This window comes from Canis aureus, chromosome 32, assembly GCF_053574225.1.
Source record: "Canis aureus isolate CA01 chromosome 32, VMU_Caureus_v.1.0, whole genome shotgun sequence".
Taxonomy (NCBI): domain Eukaryota; kingdom Metazoa; phylum Chordata; class Mammalia; order Carnivora; family Canidae; genus Canis; species Canis aureus.
Genome location: NC_135642.1, coordinates 20,440,722 through 20,464,523, shown reverse-complemented (window position 1 = coordinate 20,464,523; position 23,802 = coordinate 20,440,722). Strand labels below are relative to the sequence as shown.

Here is a 23,802-nt window from a genome sequence, read left to right as displayed (position 1 = left end):
TGGTTGGTTAGTGGTCTGGAAAACAGTGAGGCCAAGAATCTGAGAAGGCACTTAAGGAAGATATGCCTGATACTAAATCTAAAAATGAGGCTTCTATTGGCACAATAATGCTGTATAATAAACAGCTATAAAACTTCAGTGGCACAACCATGGACATTTCTTGCTCACACATCTGGAGTCAGAAAGGTGTAAGGTGGTTCTGCTGATCCCAGAGAAGATTGTTCACATATCTGGGGGTTGACGGGCTATCAGTTAATCTAGGCAGGATTGAGCTAGGGTAACCAATAACTTGACTCTGCTCCATGTGTGTCTGACCCTCCAGCAGGCTAACCCAAGCATGTATGTGCTTATGGCAACAGCAGAAGCACAAGAGTAAGTAAGAATACACTAGATCTTTGTAAATAAAGATGGCCCTGAATCAGAGTGAAAGGGTCCTTGAAAGGAGAATGGAAAAGGACTATAAATACAGGGAAAAGTAAAGAATTAGGGACATTTTTACAGTCTATCCTACCAAAGAAAAAACAATTCATTGTTCTAAAAGGTATTATTGTTTTCTTTGGAAAAACTTGAGATTTTTTCTGGCCTCAGATATAAATTAGGCTCTTACAAAGTATGTGGGTCATCTTTTTGATGCCAGCTGTGAGATGGGAGCAAATCCCCTCCCTCTTACCTGTTATGTTTAGCTGGATGGTAGAGCCAGTTAAATGGCAATAGATTTTGGCTCAGGGAAGTCCAAATTTAGCCAGAGAAATCCAACTTTGGCCCTGCTTAAATCAATTCGGTGCTTCCTCTGTTCTTATAGCCAAGTTCTAAACATGAAGAAATCCACTTTAATTCCATTCTTGTAAAATAAATGTTAAATAGGCAAACCAGTTGATTTGGCTAAAGCTATGGGACTAATAATGTTCAAACTTTATATAATCCACATTACTTTTTATGAAATAGCATAATAAAATGGTGACTTCATTGAACCAAATCAGAAGTCCCAGATGCTAGACCAGATCCTACCAACTAGCTGTGCAACCCATGAGCAAGTTACTTAATCTCTTTAGGTCTCAGCTGCCTACATAATCAGGGTTTATTTTAAATCGCAATGTTCCAAGTATCTCATATCCACAAGATGTGAGTAGGCATTACTTATTCAGATAAGTTTAAGAAATACAAACTTAAAGTTCAAAATGTTTACTTCCAGACTTTTCACTTTTAAGCTGTACCTTTTGAATCTCTAAGAGGGGAATATAATGTGCAGCAAATTTCACCAATGATTCCTTTTCTCATAAAACATGTTATGTTTTGCCCTGAACGTACTTAGGTAAATGTACTATTAATTGCTAGCATCCACATGGTTGAATTCATCAGTCAGGGTCCCAGAAAGAGATAGAGGGCAACTGCACACAGGGACAATGGAGAAGAATATAACAAAATGACTATTGAGTAAAGGCAGCGTTCAGGGAAACCAACAAGGAGTGATGTACTACTCTGGGGCTACTTACACCTAGGAGCCATTCCTTCCTATAAAGGGATGGAACATGGGCTTGAAATTAGAGGAGTAACTGGGATAACTACCTGGGAAAAATGCCTGATAGGATGGCCTCTAGTAGAGGTACACAGCTAAGGGAAATAACACAATTTAATTTTCCTTCAACCTCCAATCTCTTGCTAGTGCTTTTATCTGTTGAACCTAACCAAAAGCCAGAGGGCAAGGGGACCCACCTACAGAGCAGAGAGCGGAATGGAAAAGAGTGGAGGGTGATTCAAAGGGGCAAACAGAAGCTATCCTACACATAAGGCTCCATTCACAAGCAGTTAGATTAGGTGATTAAATGATGTCCTCAGGACTCAGTCTTCTCTCTCCACTGTGCTTTCTTTTGCTGCCTTCATTCTAAGGCAAGTTCCTATCACCTGCAGCACAGATGCCACCAACAGCTCTAGGCTGTAGCATGGTTAGTTTGCAATTTCAGATAAAATAAAGAGTAAACGCATATATAGCACTTAGTTTTTGCCAGGTGCTGTTGAAAGCGCCTTGGATATATTAGCTCAGTTAATCCTCATAATAATCCTATAAGGGAGCTACTGTACTACCATCTCTTTAGAATGAAGAAACTGGCATAATGACTGGTGAGTACAAAAGGAAGAGCTGAAATTTCGATTTAGGTACTTAGCTCTAGAGTCTGTGCTTTTAATTACTGCACTGTATTTGTATTGCTTTTTGAAAAATAAACACTATCTCCTACAGCATTCAAATCACTTATCAAAAAGGATGCTGGGTCATGTGCTCATCCTCGGTCATTGGTCATTTTCCTTGCCAAACTGGGTCATATGTCCATACCTATGGCAGGACATGACTGCCAAGAATTTCTTCCTAAACAAAAATGTCAGGTAAATGTAAAAAGCAACAGATGTCCATCACAGGCAGCATGGACTTAAAGAAATAGCCCTAGGGAGTGAAGCCACAATTCCAGTTCTACCTGTGTTTGCCACAAACCTCTACCAAATGATTTATGACTTCATTTTCAGCAAGGAGATTCTGGTCCCACCCACCTCCAAATGTGAGAGTGGGTATAGATGGAAAAATATGAAGATGCCTAAACAAATATCCAATTATATCTAATTACATAGTTATAAATATATTATGTTAAAATATAGTAATAAAATTGAGATTTGCCAAAATTGAGCAGATAACTTCTAAAATGAGTTTTTCAGTCAACTCTGTTTCTGAAAATTCCCTTAGAAATAACTCCCTTTAAAAAATATGAGATAAACAAATGAAACCTTATGTTTTCAAGTGGTCTTACAGATAATATACATTGATATTTCCTAAGAATAAACAAAGCACAATTATAGGTTTATTGATTTTTAGCAAAATAAAATGACATAAGTAGCTTCTTAAAAACTAATGGGTAAGTTTTCTTGTTTCCTTATCTCCAGAGCATTTGGCATTCTTTATCAACTGGTACATAAAAGAGTAGAAAAATAAGAGATTGTCATATTGTCCTTGGTATTTCTCTTTTAATATATCAGTATGGTAGTCTACCAGAAAATAGTAAATGGCTTCAATTGTGGAAAGGAAGGTATCTGGCTTTCCTTTTTGATGGCGCCAAAAGCAAGTTTTTCTTGTTTTCAACTCAACTTGTAACAATCCTGCCAAAGACAAATTTAAAAAAAGTATAAATCAGAGCCTGGCACAATATTGATAATTTCTCTTAATTATTTTAAGAATTTTTTAAAAAAGGACTTTAAGAGTAAAGGTAAGTTCCTTCAATCCCAATTCCAAGTACAATATCTTCTTAAATGCATTAAGGTATATACAGAAGTAATATAAAACAGAACAAAATCTTATACATGACAGTTAACTTATCTATAAATCTTAGGACTTACAATCAGGAGTTAAAAGTAGTTAACAATTAAGATGTTCACCTCTTTCTATAAGGTATTATTATTTCTATCTTCTATCTACCAGTGTCTTTTTTTTTTTTTTAATTTTAACTAGCGACAGGACTAAATTCACCAATATTCAGAAAAGTTTCATTTCCTTGATGAACGGACATTTAAAATATCATTGTAAAACTCACTGAAAGAGATAGGCAGATTAATGGCCCTTAATATGGTTAAAAGTTTATTTCTGGATTATCACTTTTTGGCTCTATCTTCATGAACAAAGTACCTAGAGTTGTTTCTTTAGCTCTGCTAAGGAAAAAATTCAAATGTTAAGAGATAAGGAGGATCCAATGTCTAATAAGACTCCCAGGGAAAGAGAACAAAGAGAACGGTGAAGAGATAGCATTTAAAAAGATAATGCCTATGACTTTTCCAGAGACTATTTTTAAAAGTGCAAAGTCACAGATACATGAAATAATATATCTCAAGCAGAATAAATACAAAGAAATTAGTGTCTAGATCCGTCACAACATAGTAAAACTGCAAAAGAACAAGAATAAAGAGATTTTTAAAGTAGCCATTAAGAAGGGGCAGGTCACTATGACCCAGCAATTGCACTGCTGGGGATTTACTCCAAAGATACAGATGCAATGAAATGCCAGGACACCTGCACCCCGATGTTTATAGCAGCAATGTCCACAATAGCCAAACTGTGGAAGGAGCCTCGGTGTCCATCGAAAGATGAATGGATAAAGGAGATGTGGTCTATGTATACAATGGAATATTACTCAGCCATCAGAAATGACAAATACCCACCATTTGCTTTGACATGGATGGAACTGGAGGGTATTATGCTGAGTGAAATAAGTCAATCGGAAAAGGACAAACATTATATGGTCTCATTCATTTGGGGAATATAAAAATTAGTGAAAGGGAATAAAGGAAAAGGAGAAAATGAGTGAAAATATCAGTGAGGGTGACAAAACATGAGACTCCTAACTCTGGGAAATGAACAAGGGGTAGTGGAAGGGGAGGTGGGCGGGAGGTTGGGGTGACTGGGCGACGGGCACTGAGGGGGGCATGTGGCGGGATGAGCACTGGGTGTTATGCTAAATGTTGGCAAATTGAACTCCAATTAAAAAAAATTAAAATTAAAAAAAAGGCGGGGGGCAGGTCAGGACAGCCTTGGTGGCTCAGTGGTTTAGCGCCACTTTCGGCCCAGGGCCTGATCCTAGAGACCTGGGATCGAGTCCCATGTTAGGCTCCCTGCATGGAGCCTGCTTCTCACTCTGCCTGTTATCTCTGCCTCTCTCTCTCTCTCTATCTCAGTGTCTCTCATGAATAAATAAATTTTTTTTAAAATCTTTTAAAAAAAGAAGGGGCAGATCATATATAAAAGAATGGTAATCAGAATGACCGGAGATTTTTCATTAGCAATAACAGAGTATTGAAGACTATGGAATAAAAATCTCCAAAGTATCAAAAGAAAAAACTAACAACCCAAAGTTGTGTACCCGGAAGAACTATCTATTAAGAACATGAATGAAAACATTAGTAGAGAAATAAAAATTGAACACAGGCCAACAGGAAACCAGATGAAAAGAATTTCTAAGGAATGCATATCAGCAAAGACAGTCTGGGTTAAAAGAATGGTGAACAAAGAAAACAATAAACATCTATGCAAATCCAAATAAATGTTGCCTGAATGAAACAAAAAAATAAAAATATTTAATTTGTGGGCTGACTATAAAGGATAGAACAAAAATAACAATAAGCTGGCCAACTAAGAGGGAGCTGAATCAAACTTAAGTGTAGTAAATCCTTAGAGCATATTCAAAAGCAGAGGTTAAAATATTGTTTAAACTTTGAATTATTCTAAGTCACATGTACATAGTCCAATTTTCTAAAAGAACCAAAATAGAAATAGTAAAAAATGGAATAAGAAAAAAAAAAAAAAAAACTCAGGGCACCTGGGTTGAGCATCTGCCTCTGGCTCAGGTTCTGATCCCGGGTCCTGGGATCAAATCCCACATCAGGCTCCCTGCAGGGAACCTGCTTCTCCTTCTGCCTAGATCTCTGCCTCTCTCTCTGTGTCTCTCATGAATAAATAAAATCTTTATAAAAAAAGAAAAAGAAAAAAGAAAAACTCGAGTTTTCAAAGAAAAGGAAAAAAAAGTTAAAAAGAGGACAAACAGTAATAAAATTTTAGATGGTAGAAACATGTCCAAAAATATCAATACTCATCGCAAATGTGAATAGATGAAACCTACCATATAAAAGAGAGAGATTATCAGATTGAAACACAAGGATGAGCACTACAGGGCTTCTGCTCAATGCACTGGAGGTCTTAGCTAACTTAGTAATAAAAACAATAAATTAATTAGATGCAAAATAAATGAAAAAGAAGAAACATAATTGACATTATTTACACAGAAAATACTTTTAAAATCTATAAACAAATTTGAAAAAATATAGTATCTTAGGGTAGAGAGGATTTAAACAAGACACAAGGGACGCCTGGGTGGCTCAGTGGTTGAGCATCTGCCGTTGGCTCAGCGCATGATCCCGGGGTCCTGGGATGGAGTCCTGCATCAGGCTCTCAGCAGGCAGCCTGCTTCTCCCTCTGCCTGTTTGCCTCTCTGTGTCTCACATGAATAAATAAATAAAATCTTAAAAGAAATAACAATTTAAAAAGTTGTTTTAAATAAATGACACAGTAAGTGCTCAACATGAAAGTCTGATAAATTCTACATGTTCCTCAAAAAATACAATAAAGAAATTTAAAAGATGAGTCATGAACTGCAAGAAGATTACTATCTACATTCTAGTAGATACAAAGAATTCCTACAAATCAATAAAAAAAAAAACACTAGAAAAATGCACATAGGTATTTCACAGAATAGGATGTGTGTGGCCAAATAAGTGAACAAAATGATGCTCAATCCAATTATTAAAGAAAGGCAAATTATGATCACAATGAGATCCCACTTTATATCCACTATATTGGCAAAAATCAAACATTTGACAATACCAAAATAGGAGGCAACATGGATCAATGGGAACTCTCATACATCAGTGATGGGTGTATAAGTTTATATACCCACACTTTGGAAGACAATTGGTATTATCTGTAGAAGTGACCATTCTCAACCCAAAATTCCACTTCTAAGTATATTTCCTTAAGGAACCTTATACATGCATAAGAATGTTTGTAGGTTCATTATTTGTAAGAGCAAAAACTAGAAAAAACTCAAGTGTTTCATCAGTAGGAGCCTGATAAACTATAGTATATTCACACAGTCAGATAATATACAGCAGTAAAAATGAACAAACTATAGCTAATCATATAATAACATAGACAAAGCTTAGAAACAAAATGGTGACTTTAGATTTCAGGCCCCCAGGAATACAACATGCAGGTCAAAATAAAATTAAATAATATAAAGAATATGAAAATAGATGTATAAAAATAATATACAAAGTAATGATAAAAACATAGTCCAGGAGAACAGTTAACTCTGTTTGGGGAAGAAGTGGAGTGGCATAGGGGAGCACACAGATAAAAGTTATTGATACAATTCTGGTGCTTGGGTTCTTAACTATTCATTGTATCACTATGTGCTATACCATTATACCAGCTAAAAATTTCCCAGCTTTATTTACAGCCAGAGTGCTCAGGTAAAGCATTCTGGCCAAAGAAAGGAAAAATGAAATCTCCTAGGTGGAAATTCCAAGAAAGCTATTATTATTATTCTTATATTTACTTTTAATGAAACAGACAGACTCAGTGGTCATATACATATTGCCCTTTGTCCTTTATTTTGCCTGAAATATATATGGATGTCTCAAGACCCGGCAGCTATTACAAGTGTGAGGATGAAAGTGATGGAGGAAGAAAACGGAATGAGCCTAAGTCTTTATAGGGATTGTGAAATCTTTGAAACAGCTTTGGACTACCCATTTCTGGACTTTAACCCATAAAAAGTAAACCCACTACTTGTTTTCAGATTCTATCTGAGTTTCTGTTTCAAGTGGTGAGACAACCCTAACTAATAGCCATTGTGATCGACTGGAAGGTAGAGATACTGCTTTACTCTCCTTCATATCCGCCAATCTAGGACACCGCCTGTCTAGGAACAGGTGTTTATCCAACATTACTGAATAAACAGACAAATCACAAAAGCTTTAAAGTATTCTATCTAGCTGTTTTGAAAATATTTCAATTTGAACAATTCTGATTCAAAGATACACAAAAGTTGTAACAAACCAAACCAAACCCTATTGTACTATTTGTATTAATGTTGATTATACCCAAGAAGTAAGGCAGACACTTGAAAATGTTCTAAGTAATTAGTATAATTTAAATCTTCACATAGGATTTGATATTACATGTAATTTCTAAAAGAACAAAGAGTTACTATTAAATAGTGCTGGTTTCTAATACTGTATGCTCTAAAATGTTAAAAATAAAAATCATAATTTAGTGAATATTACAACTAATCCATCCTGTCGTGAAGATTTACTTACAAGTATATAGAACCTTTTAAAACACACTGAAATAGACAGGCATGGGATTATACAGAAAATATGTATTTTTAAAAGTTCAACACATACATTAAAAAATTCTTTTACTAGCATTTCTGGTAATTGATAACTTTATGATGAATTCAGAAAATTTTTTTAGAACTTAAATGCAGATAACTATAAATAGATTTCTCTTCAAAATTACTACCTGAGTTTCTTCAACTGAAAAGTGAGAATAAAAATCTTGAGGCATTCTCATACTGTTGTTGTGAGGACTAAATGAGGCAATATATGATACAGCAATCAATGACACACTGAATACAGCTCAGGGAATGCTTTTAATCTGAAAAAAAGCAGTCACTTTAAACATTGTATCAATACAGCCAAAATGAAGGCAGAGAGCTGGCTAATTTTTAATTAAAATTACAATATAATGCCAGTGTTTATCATTTGGACTACCTTCCCAACAAAAAAATACCATCCTTCCCCACCAAGTCCTCCCAAGGCTTCTTATAGTGAATTTTCAAGAATGTTATGACATTCTTCACTTGTAGGTTCACATTTTATGATTAAACTACACAGTCAACCTTCAAGTGTTTTATTTTGACAGCAGTAAAATATTCAGAGATATTTCTCTGTAAAATGTGGCAAAACGGTATATTTTTATATTGTTAAGGGCATCTTAACCTCAGCATTCCTAAGATAACAGAAACATAATTTCCCATATATTACACTTGAGGTTTTTATCTGAGGTTTAGAGCTGGTTTGTTTAGCTTAATCCCATCAAGTAATAAAACATTTTAAAACCTAAAGGCAATGATTAATAGCAAACATGGATTGTTTCTTGAAAAAGTAACTTGGTTTATCTGGAAACTGGTATTTCACATATACAGAGACTATAAATATGTGCAGAGCCCCAAATATTCCGTATGGTGCAATAAGGAGCCAGAAACGGGAGAGGCTGAAGTAGGGTATGCAGAGAAAACTGAATCTGTTTATTCCATGATTTTGAAGTAATTAAGAAATCCCTTTTAAAATTTTTCATGTAGCACAGAATTGAAATATTGTGGGACCTAGGAAATTTAACAAAATCCCCTACCCCTGGACAAGCAGAGCAGGACTGACTCTATTTTGTGCTGCACCCGCCTTGTGCTGACCTGCTTATTACTTAGGGCACTGCCCCACCCTAGTCAAACTCAGGGCACACCCTAACTGGAAATCCGGCTCAGTGATAGGCCAGTTCAAATGGATACTTTAAGGTAAAATGTAATTCAATCAGCCACCTGCAAGTGGATCAGCATGACTGTGCAACTTTCTGCGTATCCCATTGGCCACTGGCCCCTATAAAGTTGCTAAGCCTCTTAGTCTCGGGGTCCAAGTCCCTGCTCCGCTGTGTCGGGTATACTTGGACCCAGGCTCGAGCTTGTAAATAAACCCTCATGTGTTTGCATCGGTTGTTGGTGGTTTCTTGGATTCGTGATCTTGGGCACAACAATATATGATACTTACTATGTGATCTGGAAGGAATAACAGAAATTTTTCCAAATCTGATTTTAAGCCTTAAGCTTAAATATGAACACTCCTGAAAACAGATTTTGAATTGTGCCTCAATAATTCCTTGTATAGTTTTTTGAACTATTCTCACTCAGTTCTTTCATTTGATCCTTTCAATTACCATATAAGGTAATTATAAAGAAAGTGGCTCAGAAAAATCTTCAAACTGAAGAGTTGATGCCTGAGTTGATGCTGTAACCATCCAAGGTAATAATATTCACAGGTAGCACTCCAAAGAGCAGGGCCTTAGGGTTTCATCTTTCTATTAAACAGCGAAAGGTTCTTTCAGGTATTTCCTCTCCCTCTCACATTCCCTCTCCCCCACTGTCTGTCTGTCTGTCTCTCTCACATACACACACACACACACACACACACACACACACAAATCTCTGCCTCTATTTTTCTGCCTATCTTTCTCACATACAAACACACAACTAGAATGACAAAACAATCTAACTAACATGTATGTTGACCTCAGAGGTATGAACTCTGTCAATTAAACTAAATCTAGTATTGTCACTATACTTTAGTTTGGGATTACTCACCACAAGTTAAACTCCAAAAATTGTCATTAACTTTCTTTTCTAAGTGACATGCATTTTTCACAGCAGTCTAAGAAAACCTCTCCTAGGTTGAATCTATTTGGCAACTGCCTAAAACCAACTAAGTAGCTCTCTCTTGCCATCTAATCATACATGGTATACAAACAAAGTCATCAAGGGCTGGAAATAAATCTAGTTTCTAGAGAAGCTACTGATAAAGCCTGAAGAACTGAGTAAGATGCAAGTAAACAAGAGAGGTACCATGAGTTTCTGAGCACTAGTTGTGCTTCTATTACTAGTTGTGCTACTTGGACAAGCAAAGCAACACTTTTAAACTATTTTATTAGGAACTGAACTTTTCACTCTAAGAGAAAGGGAGTACAAAGGTATAACAAAAGGAAGGAAATCCCTATAATGTTAAGTCTTGGAATTGGAACTATCCATGTGAACTCATGATATATATTTATTTTCCTTGGCTCTATCCACTGAAACAATGACATCCAAGTTGTAATAAATTTACCAGATTTTTATTTTTTTTATTTTTATTTTTTTTAGATTTTATTTATTTGTTCATGAAAGACACAGAGAGAGAGGTGGAGACCTATGCAGAGAGGGAGTCAGGCTCCCCACAGGGAGCCTGATGTTGGACTCGATCCCAGGACCTGGGGATGACTCTCTGAGCCAAAGGCAGACGCTCAACCACTGAGCTACCCAAGTGCCCCAAATTTACCAGATCTTGGTTTCTAATATCACTCTGCACTAAAAAGAACCATAGCTCCTTTGCACAATCACTGGTTCTAGGTCGGGCACGAAAAAAGTACAAGTGAATTTGGGACATCCTGCTGTACCAGAAAGACTGATGAGGCCATGCCACATAAGACTTGAAGGGCTCCTACTGGCAAAATGATCTGAGACAATTTGGGTATCAAAAGGAATACAATCACAATGTATTACATATGATAATCCCATACTGATCTCATAAAAGGGAAGAGAAAAAAAAAAGGAATAGGTGGAAGAAAGGCTCTTCATATAAGAATGCCAGCTAACAAATGTAAAAGAAAGAATACTTTAAAATGTCATCATTTTGCAATCCTCAATGTATCCGCTGATTTAGGCAAATCATCAATGAATACTAAAACCACTCAGTGAAAAGCAGCTGGGAAATAGTTCATAGTCTCAAAGTATCACCTCAAAGATTACTACTAGATTCAAAAAGAAGAAATGAATTTTTATAATAGATCTGGCAATCCTCACTTTGATAAAATAATTAAAGTTATTACTAATAATGAAACTTAAATTATATAGCTCCTGATTTGATGCAATAAATATATAACTTTATCTATGAATATGGTAATCATATAATTTATCAGCTTAATAGCTTCATTTCTGAAAGTGAAAGGGAATGCTATTAATAATTATATCAAAACAAAAGGTATAAACTGGAATTGTCATGCACAACCCTAGATTTATCTTTATCTCTAAGTATCCTTACAAAAACACTAAACTGAATCTAATCATGACAAAGCATTCAGACAACTGTCCCCTTCACACAAGTCTAAGTCATAGAAAACAAAAACAGGGGACTGCTCTACATAAAAAGAGACTGAAGAGGCATAAAAAACTATATGGAATATGAGTCTATATGCTGTAGCAGAAGAAAAAAGACTACAGAAGATATTTCTGGATCAGTTAGGGAAATGTAAATATGGATTATATTAGATATTATAGAACTTCTGTTAATTTTCCTAGAGTGATAATAGTATTGCAATTATGCAATTATTCTTAAAAGATGTGCAGTAAGGTATTTAAGGGTGAAGTATTTGCAAAGCCTGTGACTTACTTTCAAGTGGTTGAACAAAAAATGTGTATAATATCTAAGCACACACACACATATAATAGAGAAATGAAACAAATGTGGCAAAAGGTATGGGTATTCCATGCAATTCTTCCAATAAATCTGCAGGTTTGAAGTATTTGAAATGAAAGTTAGGGGAAGAAGCTATCCATAACAATTCTGTATTCCTACCTTGAAGTCTTTCATCAGTGAATATTTTGTTTGTTTGGTTCCAGGTGCTATCTATAAATATAATTTTTTTCAGTGTTGCGTCTTGGCACTTGTCATTCAAATCCTGTTCTTCCATTTTCTTGCGTTTAATAGATGGCCTGTCAGGGTCATCATTTTTGTCTCTAACATTTTGAATCCTTTTTTGCAGATGAAAAGAAATATCTTTTATTGAGACAGACTTAGGTCCAGGAAAAACAAGCGCAACCTAAAGCAAAGAAACTTAAGTTAGTGGTTATGCTGTTATGATCTTCAAAATGAATATATTCTGATATTCTTAAAACTTTAAGAAAAACAAACATGTTGAATATCTGAGAAACAAACATTAGGTTCTATAACAACCACTTGAGCCATTCTAAAGTTTATGTATCTTTAATAAGTATGGTAAAGTTTTTGGCTATTCCATAATAATTTATAAATCATAACATACTAGCTAAAAGTATTGCTTCAAAATAAGTTATTTGCCTATTGATAGAAGCCAAGTTAATTGTATAAGGAATCAAAAAACTAAATCCTGTTATATTTCACAGCATAAGAGACAAAGTACATCATACTAGGTAAAAGAACCAATGAAAAACAGTAATTAAACACGATTTTCACCTCTATGACAATCAGAGAGAAGACAAATAATATAGTCAATGCTGGTGAGGATATGGTGTTCTGGGCCTTTATATCCATTACTGATACCAGGTTTCAATAATATAACTCTTCATGAAAGCAATTTGGCACTTTAAATCAAGAGTCTTAAAATGTTCATACCTTTTGATTATTTCACTTTTGGGAATTTATACAACTCACAGTACCCAGAATATCTGTTAAAGTATATTTATTACAGGGAAAAATACCCAGAATATCTGTTAAAATATATTTATTACAGGGAAAATTAAAAATAGGAAATTTTAATTAAAAATTAAAATAGAAAAATCTGACTTTCAAGGAATAATTCTATCTTTCTTCAGCATGTTTTAACTGAAACCTTACACACTGTCAGAGCCTCCAATGTCTGAACAGGTCTTGCCACAAAGCAGGCACCAATTAATATTTGATAAATGAACAAATGTTGGTCAAATCATGGGCATTTTATCGCCCATATTTTTCTATATTTCCCAAATTCTTTTAATGAGCATATTCCATTTTTAATATGAAAAAATAAGCAGTATAAAAATAAAAATAAAAGCATATTCCATTTTTAATATGAAAAAATAAGCAGTATAAAAATAAAATTTTATTATTATAAAATAATAATAAAATAAAAGTATAAAATAAGCAGTATAACAGTATAAAATAAAAGAAAAATCTTGAATTTAAAAACTTCAGAGTTGTAAAAGTTTCTCAAACATTTATAATGCATGCCTATGTTTCCTCCATACCCAATTAGCAAAGTTCAGGGCTTTGTAATTTTCTTGGATTGAAGCGTATCACATCGCTTTATAGAACCTAGCACTGTCTTCTATTCAAATGATACTTTGCTGACCAGAGAGGGAAACACAAATATATTCCAAGATCCAAAACCCAGAACTCATTTACAAACACTTTCTATATAAACTCAACCAAAATATATATAGAGAGATGGGAAAGGAAAAACTAAGTCTGCCTAGAACAAATGAACACATTGATTTTTAATTGTTTCCAGATTAACCATACCAATAAATGGTCTCAAAACTAAAAGGGTTTACATACTTCTTTTAGAAGTACGCAAGGCCTAGTTTTTTTGAGATCTATTACTTTTCAACAAGAGAAGTAATATCTCACCAATGTGACAATTTCAACTCTGTGAAAACCAATTAAGAATCTAAAAATGATCAAAGTAAGGCCTCTAAGCAGCCAAAAGATGTTACAAAGGCCATTTTATAAAGCTCTTAATTCAGAGAGAATTCTTGAAAATTCTTCCAATTCAGAATTTCTTTTATTCTTTTGGAGAAATTCCAACAATGTCTCCAATTTCCAACAACTGTAATATGGTTTCTTAGTTTGCATGAAATTAAATCCTCTATACATAGTACTGGCAGGAAAATGGAGAGGCTAGAAAGTAAAAGCAGGCACGGTAATATTAGCAGAGTAAAAACCTGAAGAAATAACGCAGAAAAACTATAAAAAGTAGAAAGACAAGGTTCAAAAAAGTGTTAACAATCTCAGATCATTTGATCTTTGAAGATACCAATGAAATAAATAAATTGTATTGCTTAGTGCTACATAAAGATAACCCCAGGTCGTTAATAAAAATATTAAATTATGTTCAAGTAAGTTCAGAAAGGCAATAGAATTTAAAACTCTTTTTTAGATTCAATATGAAGAGTTATAAAAAATAAGCTGCCTACTTCATGGTCCTTTTCTTCGTATTCTGGAATACAGGGATACGTGTAAATATTTACAAAATCAGGTGCTAATAGTTTTGCATGTACAGCAGTACTTTTGCCATCTGTTTCATTTGGATGTTTAATGATATCAATCTTCAGTGGGAGCTAAAATTAAAAAAAAAAGACGAACACAATAAATATAAAAATTCTAATTTTTATGTTAATAAAAATTCTCTTCAAAGCTTAAACAAGCTCAACTGAGTTCCTATAATATAATTTGAAAGGCATACTTTTCAAACCAGAATATTAGGAATGCTAAGAGTCATAAAGCAAACCCAAATTTCTTCCTTGATATTGTTGATCATATAAAATAGAACAATTATTTCCAACTCATTTAACACAGAATCTGTTCTTAAAGCAAAACTTCAAGGTCATTTTTATTTAAGCTACTTAGGTATTGAGTCCAATTCCTTGCATTTCAGTATCTGTGCCAAGAACATTTTTTATAATTCCTATAAACTTTAGGTTTGTTAATGACAGTAAAGGAAATATAAGTTTGGGTAAAGCCCTCACATCTAATTCAAGTCAAAACTTTGTTCCCTATACATCCTTTGAGATCAAAGGTACCACCCTTCAAAGGACCCTTTGTTATGAACATCATGACCCTCATCAGTGGTCTTTAACAGCACAAATGAAATAATTATCAATTGGAAAAGTAACAGAATAGGTCTAGGAGGTACACACTTTATACAAAAATCAACTCTCTTCAAAATCATGGTCTATTTTCCTTAAAGTTTAATTATTTGTTATGTATTACATCCTACCTCTTTGCAAAAATGATATTCTCTAACATTTTTTGAGTTAGATTTTACTATTATTTCACTGACTTGTAGTTTTCTGTATAATGCCTGTACAAGTGCTGTAGTCAGCCATGATTATGAAAATGAAAGCCCAGTCATATTACCCCCCATAATATATATGTAAGAAACTCTCTAAGACGAATTCTTCACTGTCGATCATAAGTTACTTATTTGTTATTATAAGCACTCCTCCAGCTCCCACCCCACCTAGAACAGCCAGGATTCCAGGTATTTACCCTGGGGCAAGCTAATTTTACCCTGAGGTACAAAATTATTTTTCTTGCTTTTTAAAACAGCTTTAACAAATAAAATTGGTATAATAAGTTCCACATAATTAAAGAGTACAATATAATACATTTTAACATCCTTGAATTCATCACTATAATCAAAATCATTAACATATCTGTCATCCCCAAAGGCCTTCTTGTGCCTCCCCCTTCCCCTTTCCCCATGCTTAGGCAATGACTGATCTGCTGTAACTATAGGTTACTCTGCATTTTCTAGGATTTTATATAAATAATATCATACAGTATGTACTCTTCATCTGACTACTTTTACTTGAAATAACTATTCTGAGATTTATCCATATTATTGTGTGTATCATCAATTACAGAGCTGTTTTTCAAAGAAGCAGTTGCTGCATGCTACTGAATGACCTCAACTGCATAGACTTTATCTGTCCGGATGATTGTGTGGAAAAAGGATGGTGTATATCCCGGAAGGGCCATAAATATGTATCCCAAATAGTTTTCAATTTAGGGTTTCAAACCCTGTGTCTCCTTCCCTCCCCACTTAGGCCTAGTGACCAATTAGGGCCAATTGCTTTAAATCATCAAACCAACTTCTAGTTATAGAAAATTTACCATTTAAGTAGGCAGTTCACAAATGATTTTACATCAGTCTACTTCTGGCTGAACTCTACATCAGAATTTCCTCATGATGCTCAGTCTCAGTTGACACTACATTCCCTTTCCCCGGGGTCTCTCAGTCCCAGGTCAGCATTATCTTAGCCCAGGCAAGATAGGAAAGAGGAAAGAAGAAAAAGAAAGCACATCATGACAAAGTATTCTATTAGTAATAAAACTGACTTTCTTACATGGCTGATGAGTAGAGTTGAAAACTCCAAAGGTAACCATCAACATTTCTCATCAGCTTGCTATGTCTGAAGGGTATCATTTATATCAAGAACACAGGACTATTATTCATGTATTTAAAAGTCATGTACCAGAGTACCTGGGTGGCTCAGTGGGTTAAGCTTCTGCCTTAGGCTCAGGTTCTGGGATCAAGCCCTATGTCGTGTCAGGCTCCTTGCTCAGGAGGGAGTCTGCTTCTTCCTCTCCTTCTGCCCATCTCCCTGTTCATGCTCACTCCCTACCTCTCTCTCTCCTCTCTTTCTCTCTCACTCTCTCTCCAATAAATAAAATCTTAAAAAAAAAAGTCATGTACCTTGCCTATTATGAACTAAATTCTACAGGTGTAAGACAATTATGAAAAATCTGTGTTCAAGAAGTATTCCTGGGACCCAGTCTAGTTCCTTTAGTTCTCCCTGAGCAAGCCTAAAATTTCTGACACTACAAAACAAAAGCAAAGACACAGATCAAATCATGGAAACATATGTTTGTGCTCTAGTTCATACATTTTAAAGGAAGATAATTCTTAATTAATGACAGAGTACAGGGTAACACCAGTAGTGCTGACCAGACACAGTTCAAATAGAGATGTTCTGTTTTCAAACACATAAAGAACATCAATCTGCTAACACCTGTATTTTCTATAAGTGTTTTACCAAACCATTCTGCCCAAATTTATCAAAATATCATTAGCAGGAAGTCCTAAGTCTTTTCCTATATGATCATCAACTTTCCTAAAGAGAGTCTTACATTCTAGGACTCTAATAAAGATGATGCTTTCTTTGATCTTGTGGGGTTTTTTTGCTCCTCTTCTAAAAAATACCAAGAGCATCTTTTTACTTCTAGTCATGCATTTCTCATGACATTTAAAAAAAAAAAAAAAACTATATTCTGCATGAAAAAAGAAATCAGTATTTATGAATTTATTCCATAGATTAAAATTTAAAGCTTGGGAGCCACTTACTCATTATGTAGTCATCTTCCCTTCCCAAGCAGGCTATCTAAAAGCATATGCTGAATGATTTGTAAAAATTAGAAAAAATTTTAGTTTTTATTATTAATATATATTAACATACTGAGGTTTACATTTGGCCATTAAAATATAAACACTTTAAAAAACTCTGAATGCAAAAAAAAAAAACTCTGAATGCTCCAGTAGGCCATTTAGAGTTGATCAAACACATGGCATAGTGTTTTAAGTCACTTCTAAAGAGTGGACATTAAACCACTGCTTTGGAAAATAATCCTCTATTATTAAATTTCTATGAAGATAAATTATTATGAAAAGTCAGTATGCTACTGACTTTTCTTGTTCTGATCTTCAATCCTTTTGAACACAATACATCTTAAGATAAAACTTTTAAAGGGATATTCTTTATGTGGCTATAATGTAAACAGAAGATAGAAAATTCTGTATATACTTCAAAAACTATTCTTTTGAAATGTAACATTCTTACAAGATAACAGGAAACTTAAAGAAGATTATTTTCCTCAAGCCCTCAGTTTTTCTAAAGTAACTACGAAGCTGATTAGATTCCATGCTTACTTCTTCTTGGACAATAAACTTTCCAATAGCTTGTTAAGAGTGATTTTAGATCCCCAAAGAGACCCTGGACTTGCCAAGATGACATATAAGCTAAATTGAATTTCAAGTAGAAAATTTTAAGTATTAAAATGCTTTACGTCAAATTTAAATGAATCTTAAAATCATCACATTAAATATTTTTACAGTTTTAACTTATTTTCTCACTAGAAAGTTCTAATGAGTCCATGTGTAGAGTTTAATCTCTCTAAAGTCCTAGTAAGCAGCAAATTTTATACATTATTTGATTTACTCCTAAAGTTCATGTCAATGTGAGACAAGTTGACATATATGTAATAAATTTTTTGATTACATAGACATCATGGTCTATAGGCCTTTGATCTACACAAGAATAGTCTTGGTAAGCAACCAAAAGTATAAAGCAATCAATTCAAATCAACACTTTAAAATCTGGCTTCAAACGCTACAATTATAACATAGTCAAATGAGTAGATCTTAGTCTTTACTTTTTTTTTTTTTTTTTTAAAGTAGGGTCCACATCCAGTGTGGAGTCCAATGTGGGGCTTGAACTCAGAACCCCGCGATTGAGACTTGTTCTGAAATCGAGAGCCAGATACCCAACCGAGCCACCTAGGCACCCCACATCTTAGTCTTTTTAATTTTAGTTTAGTTTTGGTCACCAACATGAGCTCCATCTCCATCTAGGATGGGGCTAAGTCTGTTCTACAAAAGTCTAAGCAAAAATCAATCCTAGCTCCTTCAGGATATGTTTTCTTAAAAAGAAGTCCAAGATCCTGAGGGAGCTTCTGAACTTCCTTCAGGCAATCTATATACTTGTCTCTTGTAGTATTCATGTTTATCATATTTTTCCCCTGTGTTTCAGATGAATTATAATCATTAATGAAAAAGTAATTGATTTCATTCAAAACAATACCATTCATCTCAGACCCAAGTATTTTAGCAGTGTGTATCTCTTTTTCCAGAGACAAAAACAAATAGGTCTACCAGTCTGTAAGATTAATTTTTCTATTAATATTATTCATTTCCATAATAATACTATTTATCACCCTTATCAATTGTATCAGAGAAAGTATATATGAGATGTCTTTTTAAAACTTCTTTCCCTACTTTCAAATAATTAAATTTCTTACCAACCTTCACAAGTGGCATCTGTTCAATAGGTACATTTTCAACTGGGACATAACATGTATAGCAATAGAACATTCTTGAACCACCACATTTGAGACATTTTGATCTTCCACTTTGCTGAGCTTTTTGAAGGACTTCTTGAGATGCTAAGCGTAAGTTTTGAAGAGGATCTTCTGCAGCTATGGAAGTAGTTTGTGAGTGTTGTATTTCTATAAATTTTGAATTATTTTCTTCCTTTTCTTTGAGGAATATAGGTGGATTGAGAGACATTTTTCATTCAAACCAAAGTTTAACATCTATTTCTAAAACATAAATCACGGGTGCACTGCAAAAGAAAAAAAAAAGTGGAGGGGTGAAATAAAGACAGGAAATATTTTATTCCTTGCCTCCACAAAGAAAAGTACTCAATTTAACTCACAACTGCGTGCTATTTTTAGTATTTATTAACAAGTGTTAATAAACCACTAAATTAGCACGACTGAAAGTACAAAATTAAAAAGTAATAAACTCAAAACAGTAAGATACCCTTCTGGGCCATTCCCTCCATAAAAATAAAAAGGTGCTCTCTTAGACAAAGTATTTCAAATATAAAATTTAGGTACCAACAATATATTTTTCAGGGACTCTTATTTTGTTTTATATAGGAATAAGTGTTTTAATGTATCAGCCAGGAATGTATTCAACTCTGTAGGATCTGACTTTAAACTGATGTTATATGACATCAAATCTCAACCTGAATCCTAATGAAAATACAAGGTTGCAGTGAAATTAGTAAAATTTAGTTGGTTATGTTCTAAAGGATATATTCTTCCCCAACTTAAATCACACACAGAAAAATATAACTAAACATCCATTAAAATAGGACAGGCATCTACTGCCAATTACAATTTGTAAAATATCCCAAATGATGAAATACATACCCAGAGAAATAAAGTGTAATTTTATAAATTTAAAAAATTTGGAGAGTAACATTAATTTCCTCTTGCTCTAAGACTTCATACCACTTTTTAAAAATATGAATCATTCAGATTCTTGAGTTCTAAGTGATAAAATAGTAAAATAACTTTCCCATTTAAATATTTCCTTTCAAGAAGAATTATGGCTGTCCCAACTGTTATTAAAATACTCTGTAAGCACAGTATCTTTTAAAGGAGAAAAGAGACCAGGGCCCTTTTGATTTGATATGCATTCCAAAGCTGTAAAACGAGTCTCTCATTATAAAGCTTTATGACATTGTGGTGTTTAACTATGAAGCCCCAGGCATTCTGAGTACAAACAGACAGGGGAGATGCTGTGACTGCAACAGGAAACTTTTTTGTGGTATCCCAAATAGAAAGTGAACAAAACTCCAGTAGAACATAATATGCAACATAATTAACCAACAGGAAGTTAGTGATACTAATTTAATTACTCATCAAGAGTTTTTCATAGATTGTAAATCCCAGTAAGTTTGAGACCCAAACAAAAAGATGCAAAGAAAAAGATGCTTGCCACTTTTTTTTTCCTTGCCACAAGGAAAAATAAAATATGCTGGTCAAATTTACTCAAAGTAAATTTACCGAGCTGCCACCTTTTTCTGAGTCCCAGATCCTTTTAAGATCTTGTGTCTTGGACCTTATCTGCAGAAAATGCATACACAAACACAATATTTTGAACACAATTTCAAGTGGCTTGCAGATCTGTGAGAGTCTACAGATCCAGGTGGAAAAATCCTGACTACGATCAAAAAGTCATTCTGGAACACCCAGGAAAATGGAGTCAAGTTGAATTAGTTCAGTCCAGTTTCTTTTTTAGGATGAGTCCCATGATGGAGTAACTCACGACTATTACAACCTAAAAATGTTTCTCTGTAAGGACCTCAGGCAACACCAGAGTAAACCCAAACCAAGATTTAAGGGGAATTTAACTACCTTCCTAAGTGCAGTAATGAGACCCCTATTGGCTTGTGACAATTGCTGACCTTTGGTTGCCCAACAGGTGATTTGTAGCTCCGATTTCCAGAGACTGATAGGATCTCTTCCCAGACATTAAAGCTGCTCTTGTCCTTAGAATGACTTTTTTTTTTTTAAAGATTTTATTTGAGAGAAAGGGAGAAAGAGAGAGAGCACACATGCATAAGCAGGGGGAAGAGCAGAAGGGGAGGAGCAGAGGGAGAGGAAGAAGCAGACTCCCCACTGAGCAGGGAGCCTGACACAGGCTCCAATCCTCAGGGTTCAATCCCAGGACCCTGAGATCATGACCAGCGTAGAAGGTGGATGCTTAACTGACTGAGCCACCCAGGTGCCCCAGACTAATTCAACCTGACTCCATTTTCCTAGGTGTTCCAGGAGCTTTTTAGGGGGTCTGCGTATGCCACAAAAAGGCCCAGGCAATAATGGGATTGAAGTACACAGTTCCTGGGGATGCCATGAAAAGTCAATGTGTTTCCTGACATCCAATGGAAAACTACTGATATGTTTTTCTAGCGCCCTCAAAGAGCCTTCTGCCTCAGAATTATTCCTATATATTTCACTTGGCTTTCCATCCATAAAGCCGAATGGATATTAATGAAGCTTTATATAAATGTTCTTCCTCTCAAAACAAACAAACAAACAAACAAAAAAACCCCAAACAACATAAACATGTATAAGGCAGTGAAGGTGAAATGTTTTTGGCTCCTTTCCCTGTCTCACCCATACACTCTCACTTAGGGCTGTGACGGCCACCTAAAAGAGGCCAGAAAGAGTCATGGGCTGCTCCCTCCAAATGTCTCTGAACCATATAATGAAGTCATCTGTCCTGACCTAACAGCCTGCCTCAAATGTGTACCAATAGTTTGTTGTAAACCTGATGGTTCACAACCTTCAAAAAATACTTACTAACATCAAATCTGTGCAGGGAATACAAGTGGAGTTGTGGGAGTTACCTAGAAAACATAAAAACAACTTACTCCTAAAGAACAAATACTTTTAACCTGATGGTACATTCATCACTCTAACTTAGATTGAAAACATTTTTTACTCCTCCTCTAACCTCTTTTCCAACAAAACTAATTACTCACCAAATCCCATTAACTCTGCCTTGCATATAATCCTCCATTTTTAGTCTTAAAGTCAGGATCTAGATGATCAATCTAGTTTTGTTTTGTTTTGAACACCAATCACTGTGATTTAATAAATAGCGGGGTGTTCCCAGTGAGGTCTGCTCCCCGGCCGGGCCCGCCCGGTGCCCAGGGGAGAGACAGGCCCAGTGTCCTGCTTTCCCAGAAGCAGAGCCGAGGGAGGGAGGGACCTACCCCACGGTGTCCTAAAAGCACCCCTCTGAAGAGGGGCTGGGGAAAGGGCCACAGTCACATAAAAAGAGATTATTTAGGGATTTTACACAGGTGGGGTGTAATCTCAATCTCTGCCCTCTCTTTACCGTTGCCCACTTATTACTGGTGCCACATATTTAGCCTAGAAAAACCTGCTTTAGTCTGGAGTTGCCTTTTAGCCAAGCTATCCGTCCTATCAGCCAACTCTGCAAGAACAGAATTCTCTACTGATCTTCGTATCTATCCCTGTGTCTTATGCAGCAGGAGGAATTTGACACTCACTTACTGAATCAAAATGATTCTGAAAAAGAAAGCATATGTATGCATCTCCCTACTGAGGAACCTGACAAACCTGGCATCCGCATTTAACGGTCACCTGCAACTTGGCACGAGTGGCAGCATGACAGATTTTTTTTTTCTTCCCCAAAAAAACGATGTTAAAAGCTCTGAGCTACAAGTTGCCTCCCAAAGGAATACTATATAAAACCCCCCTACCATGTATCGCAGACCAGTTCAGTGCTGGATATAACCCCCTGCAAATTTTTTTTTCCTTAAGTATTTTTAAGAACCTGGTCACATAATATACACAGGCCCAACATTCATATTTTAAAATCCAAGGTGACCCTTTTCGTACAGGTCCAACGGCCCCTCCCACACCACCCATCACTGCACACTGGGGTTCAGACAGAAACAACCTTCCATGCTGTGGTTTTAAGTCAAGCCGAGGTTTTATCATCCAACTCCGTGAACTAGCATCTTAAAGTATTAATATACTTCTTCACTTGTCCTACATTCCCAAGAAAAATTTAGACATAAGAAACAGACTCCTTGGCTTTATTTAGTAACCACTGTCTTAATATTTTAAATACACAGCATGGCCCACTGTGTACTAAGCTGCTTCTGTGATTCCCAATCCCCCAAACCACTCCAAACACCAAAAAATAGTAAGAACAGTGCCTAGGGGACTGCCTGCCAGAACACACTTTCTTTGGGGGCGGAAACCACTGAAAATAATTGTTAGGGGGAAAAAAATTTTTTTTTTTTTTTTTTTTTTTTGAGGAAAAATCTGGAAGCCTTTTTCCCAAAGGGCCCGCAGGTTCCTAAGAAAATGCAAGCGCCTGAGCCCAGGGACCAGGGAGGGCCCCGCTCACAGGCGACACCGGGCACGCCCGCCACGAGGCCCGGCCACGCGGCGTCCGCTCCCTGCAGCGCGGCGCCCGCCAGACCACTGGTCCGCGGAGGGGCGCCGGGACCCGCACCGGGGACCGCAGGGGGACTCACACCTGCGCCGCCCGCGGGTCCTCGCTCAGCTCCCGCGTCTTCCGCTCCGCCGGGGCTCGAGGCGCGCGCCCGGCGGAGGTCGCGCTCCGGGCGCGGCGGAGCGCTTTCCGGGGGACGCAGGAGGGCGGAGCCCGGCCGTTGCTAGGGCCGTTGCTAGGGCCGTTGCTAGGGCCGTTGCTAGAGACGGGCG

General features: G+C 35.8%; 1 protein-coding gene across 1 annotated transcript; it reads right to left on the bottom strand.

The window, feature by feature from the left end:
• Window positions 1-2,824: 2,824 nt before the first annotated feature.
• On the bottom strand, window positions 2,825-23,723 carry DTWD1 (DTW motif tRNA-uridine aminocarboxypropyltransferase 1). Its single transcript, XM_077881056.1, has 5 exons — window positions 23,613-23,723; window positions 19,046-19,364; window positions 14,379-14,522; window positions 12,025-12,268; window positions 2,825-3,141 (listed from the first exon to the last, which is right to left on the bottom strand). Exons 2-5 carry the CDS (start codon window positions 19,307-19,309, stop codon window positions 2,894-2,896), a joined length of 900 nt encoding a protein of 299 aa, XP_077737182.1. The 5' UTR covers window positions 19,310-19,364; window positions 23,613-23,723; the 3' UTR covers window positions 2,825-2,893.
• Window positions 23,724-23,802: the final 79 nt, after the last annotated feature.

Coding starts and splice junctions, on each gene's coding strand:
- DTWD1 (XM_077881056.1), bottom strand. CDS start 19,309: ATGTCTCTCAATCCACCTATATTCCTCAAAGAAAAGGAAGAAAATAAT. Junction 14,523..19,045: donor AACAGATGCCACTTGTGAAG/GTTGGTAAGAAA, acceptor TTTTAATTTTAG/CTCCCACTGAAGATTGATAT. Junction 12,269..14,378: donor ACGAAGAAAAGGACCATGAA/GTAGGCAGCTTA, acceptor TCTTTGCTTTAG/GTTGCGCTTGTTTTTCCTGG.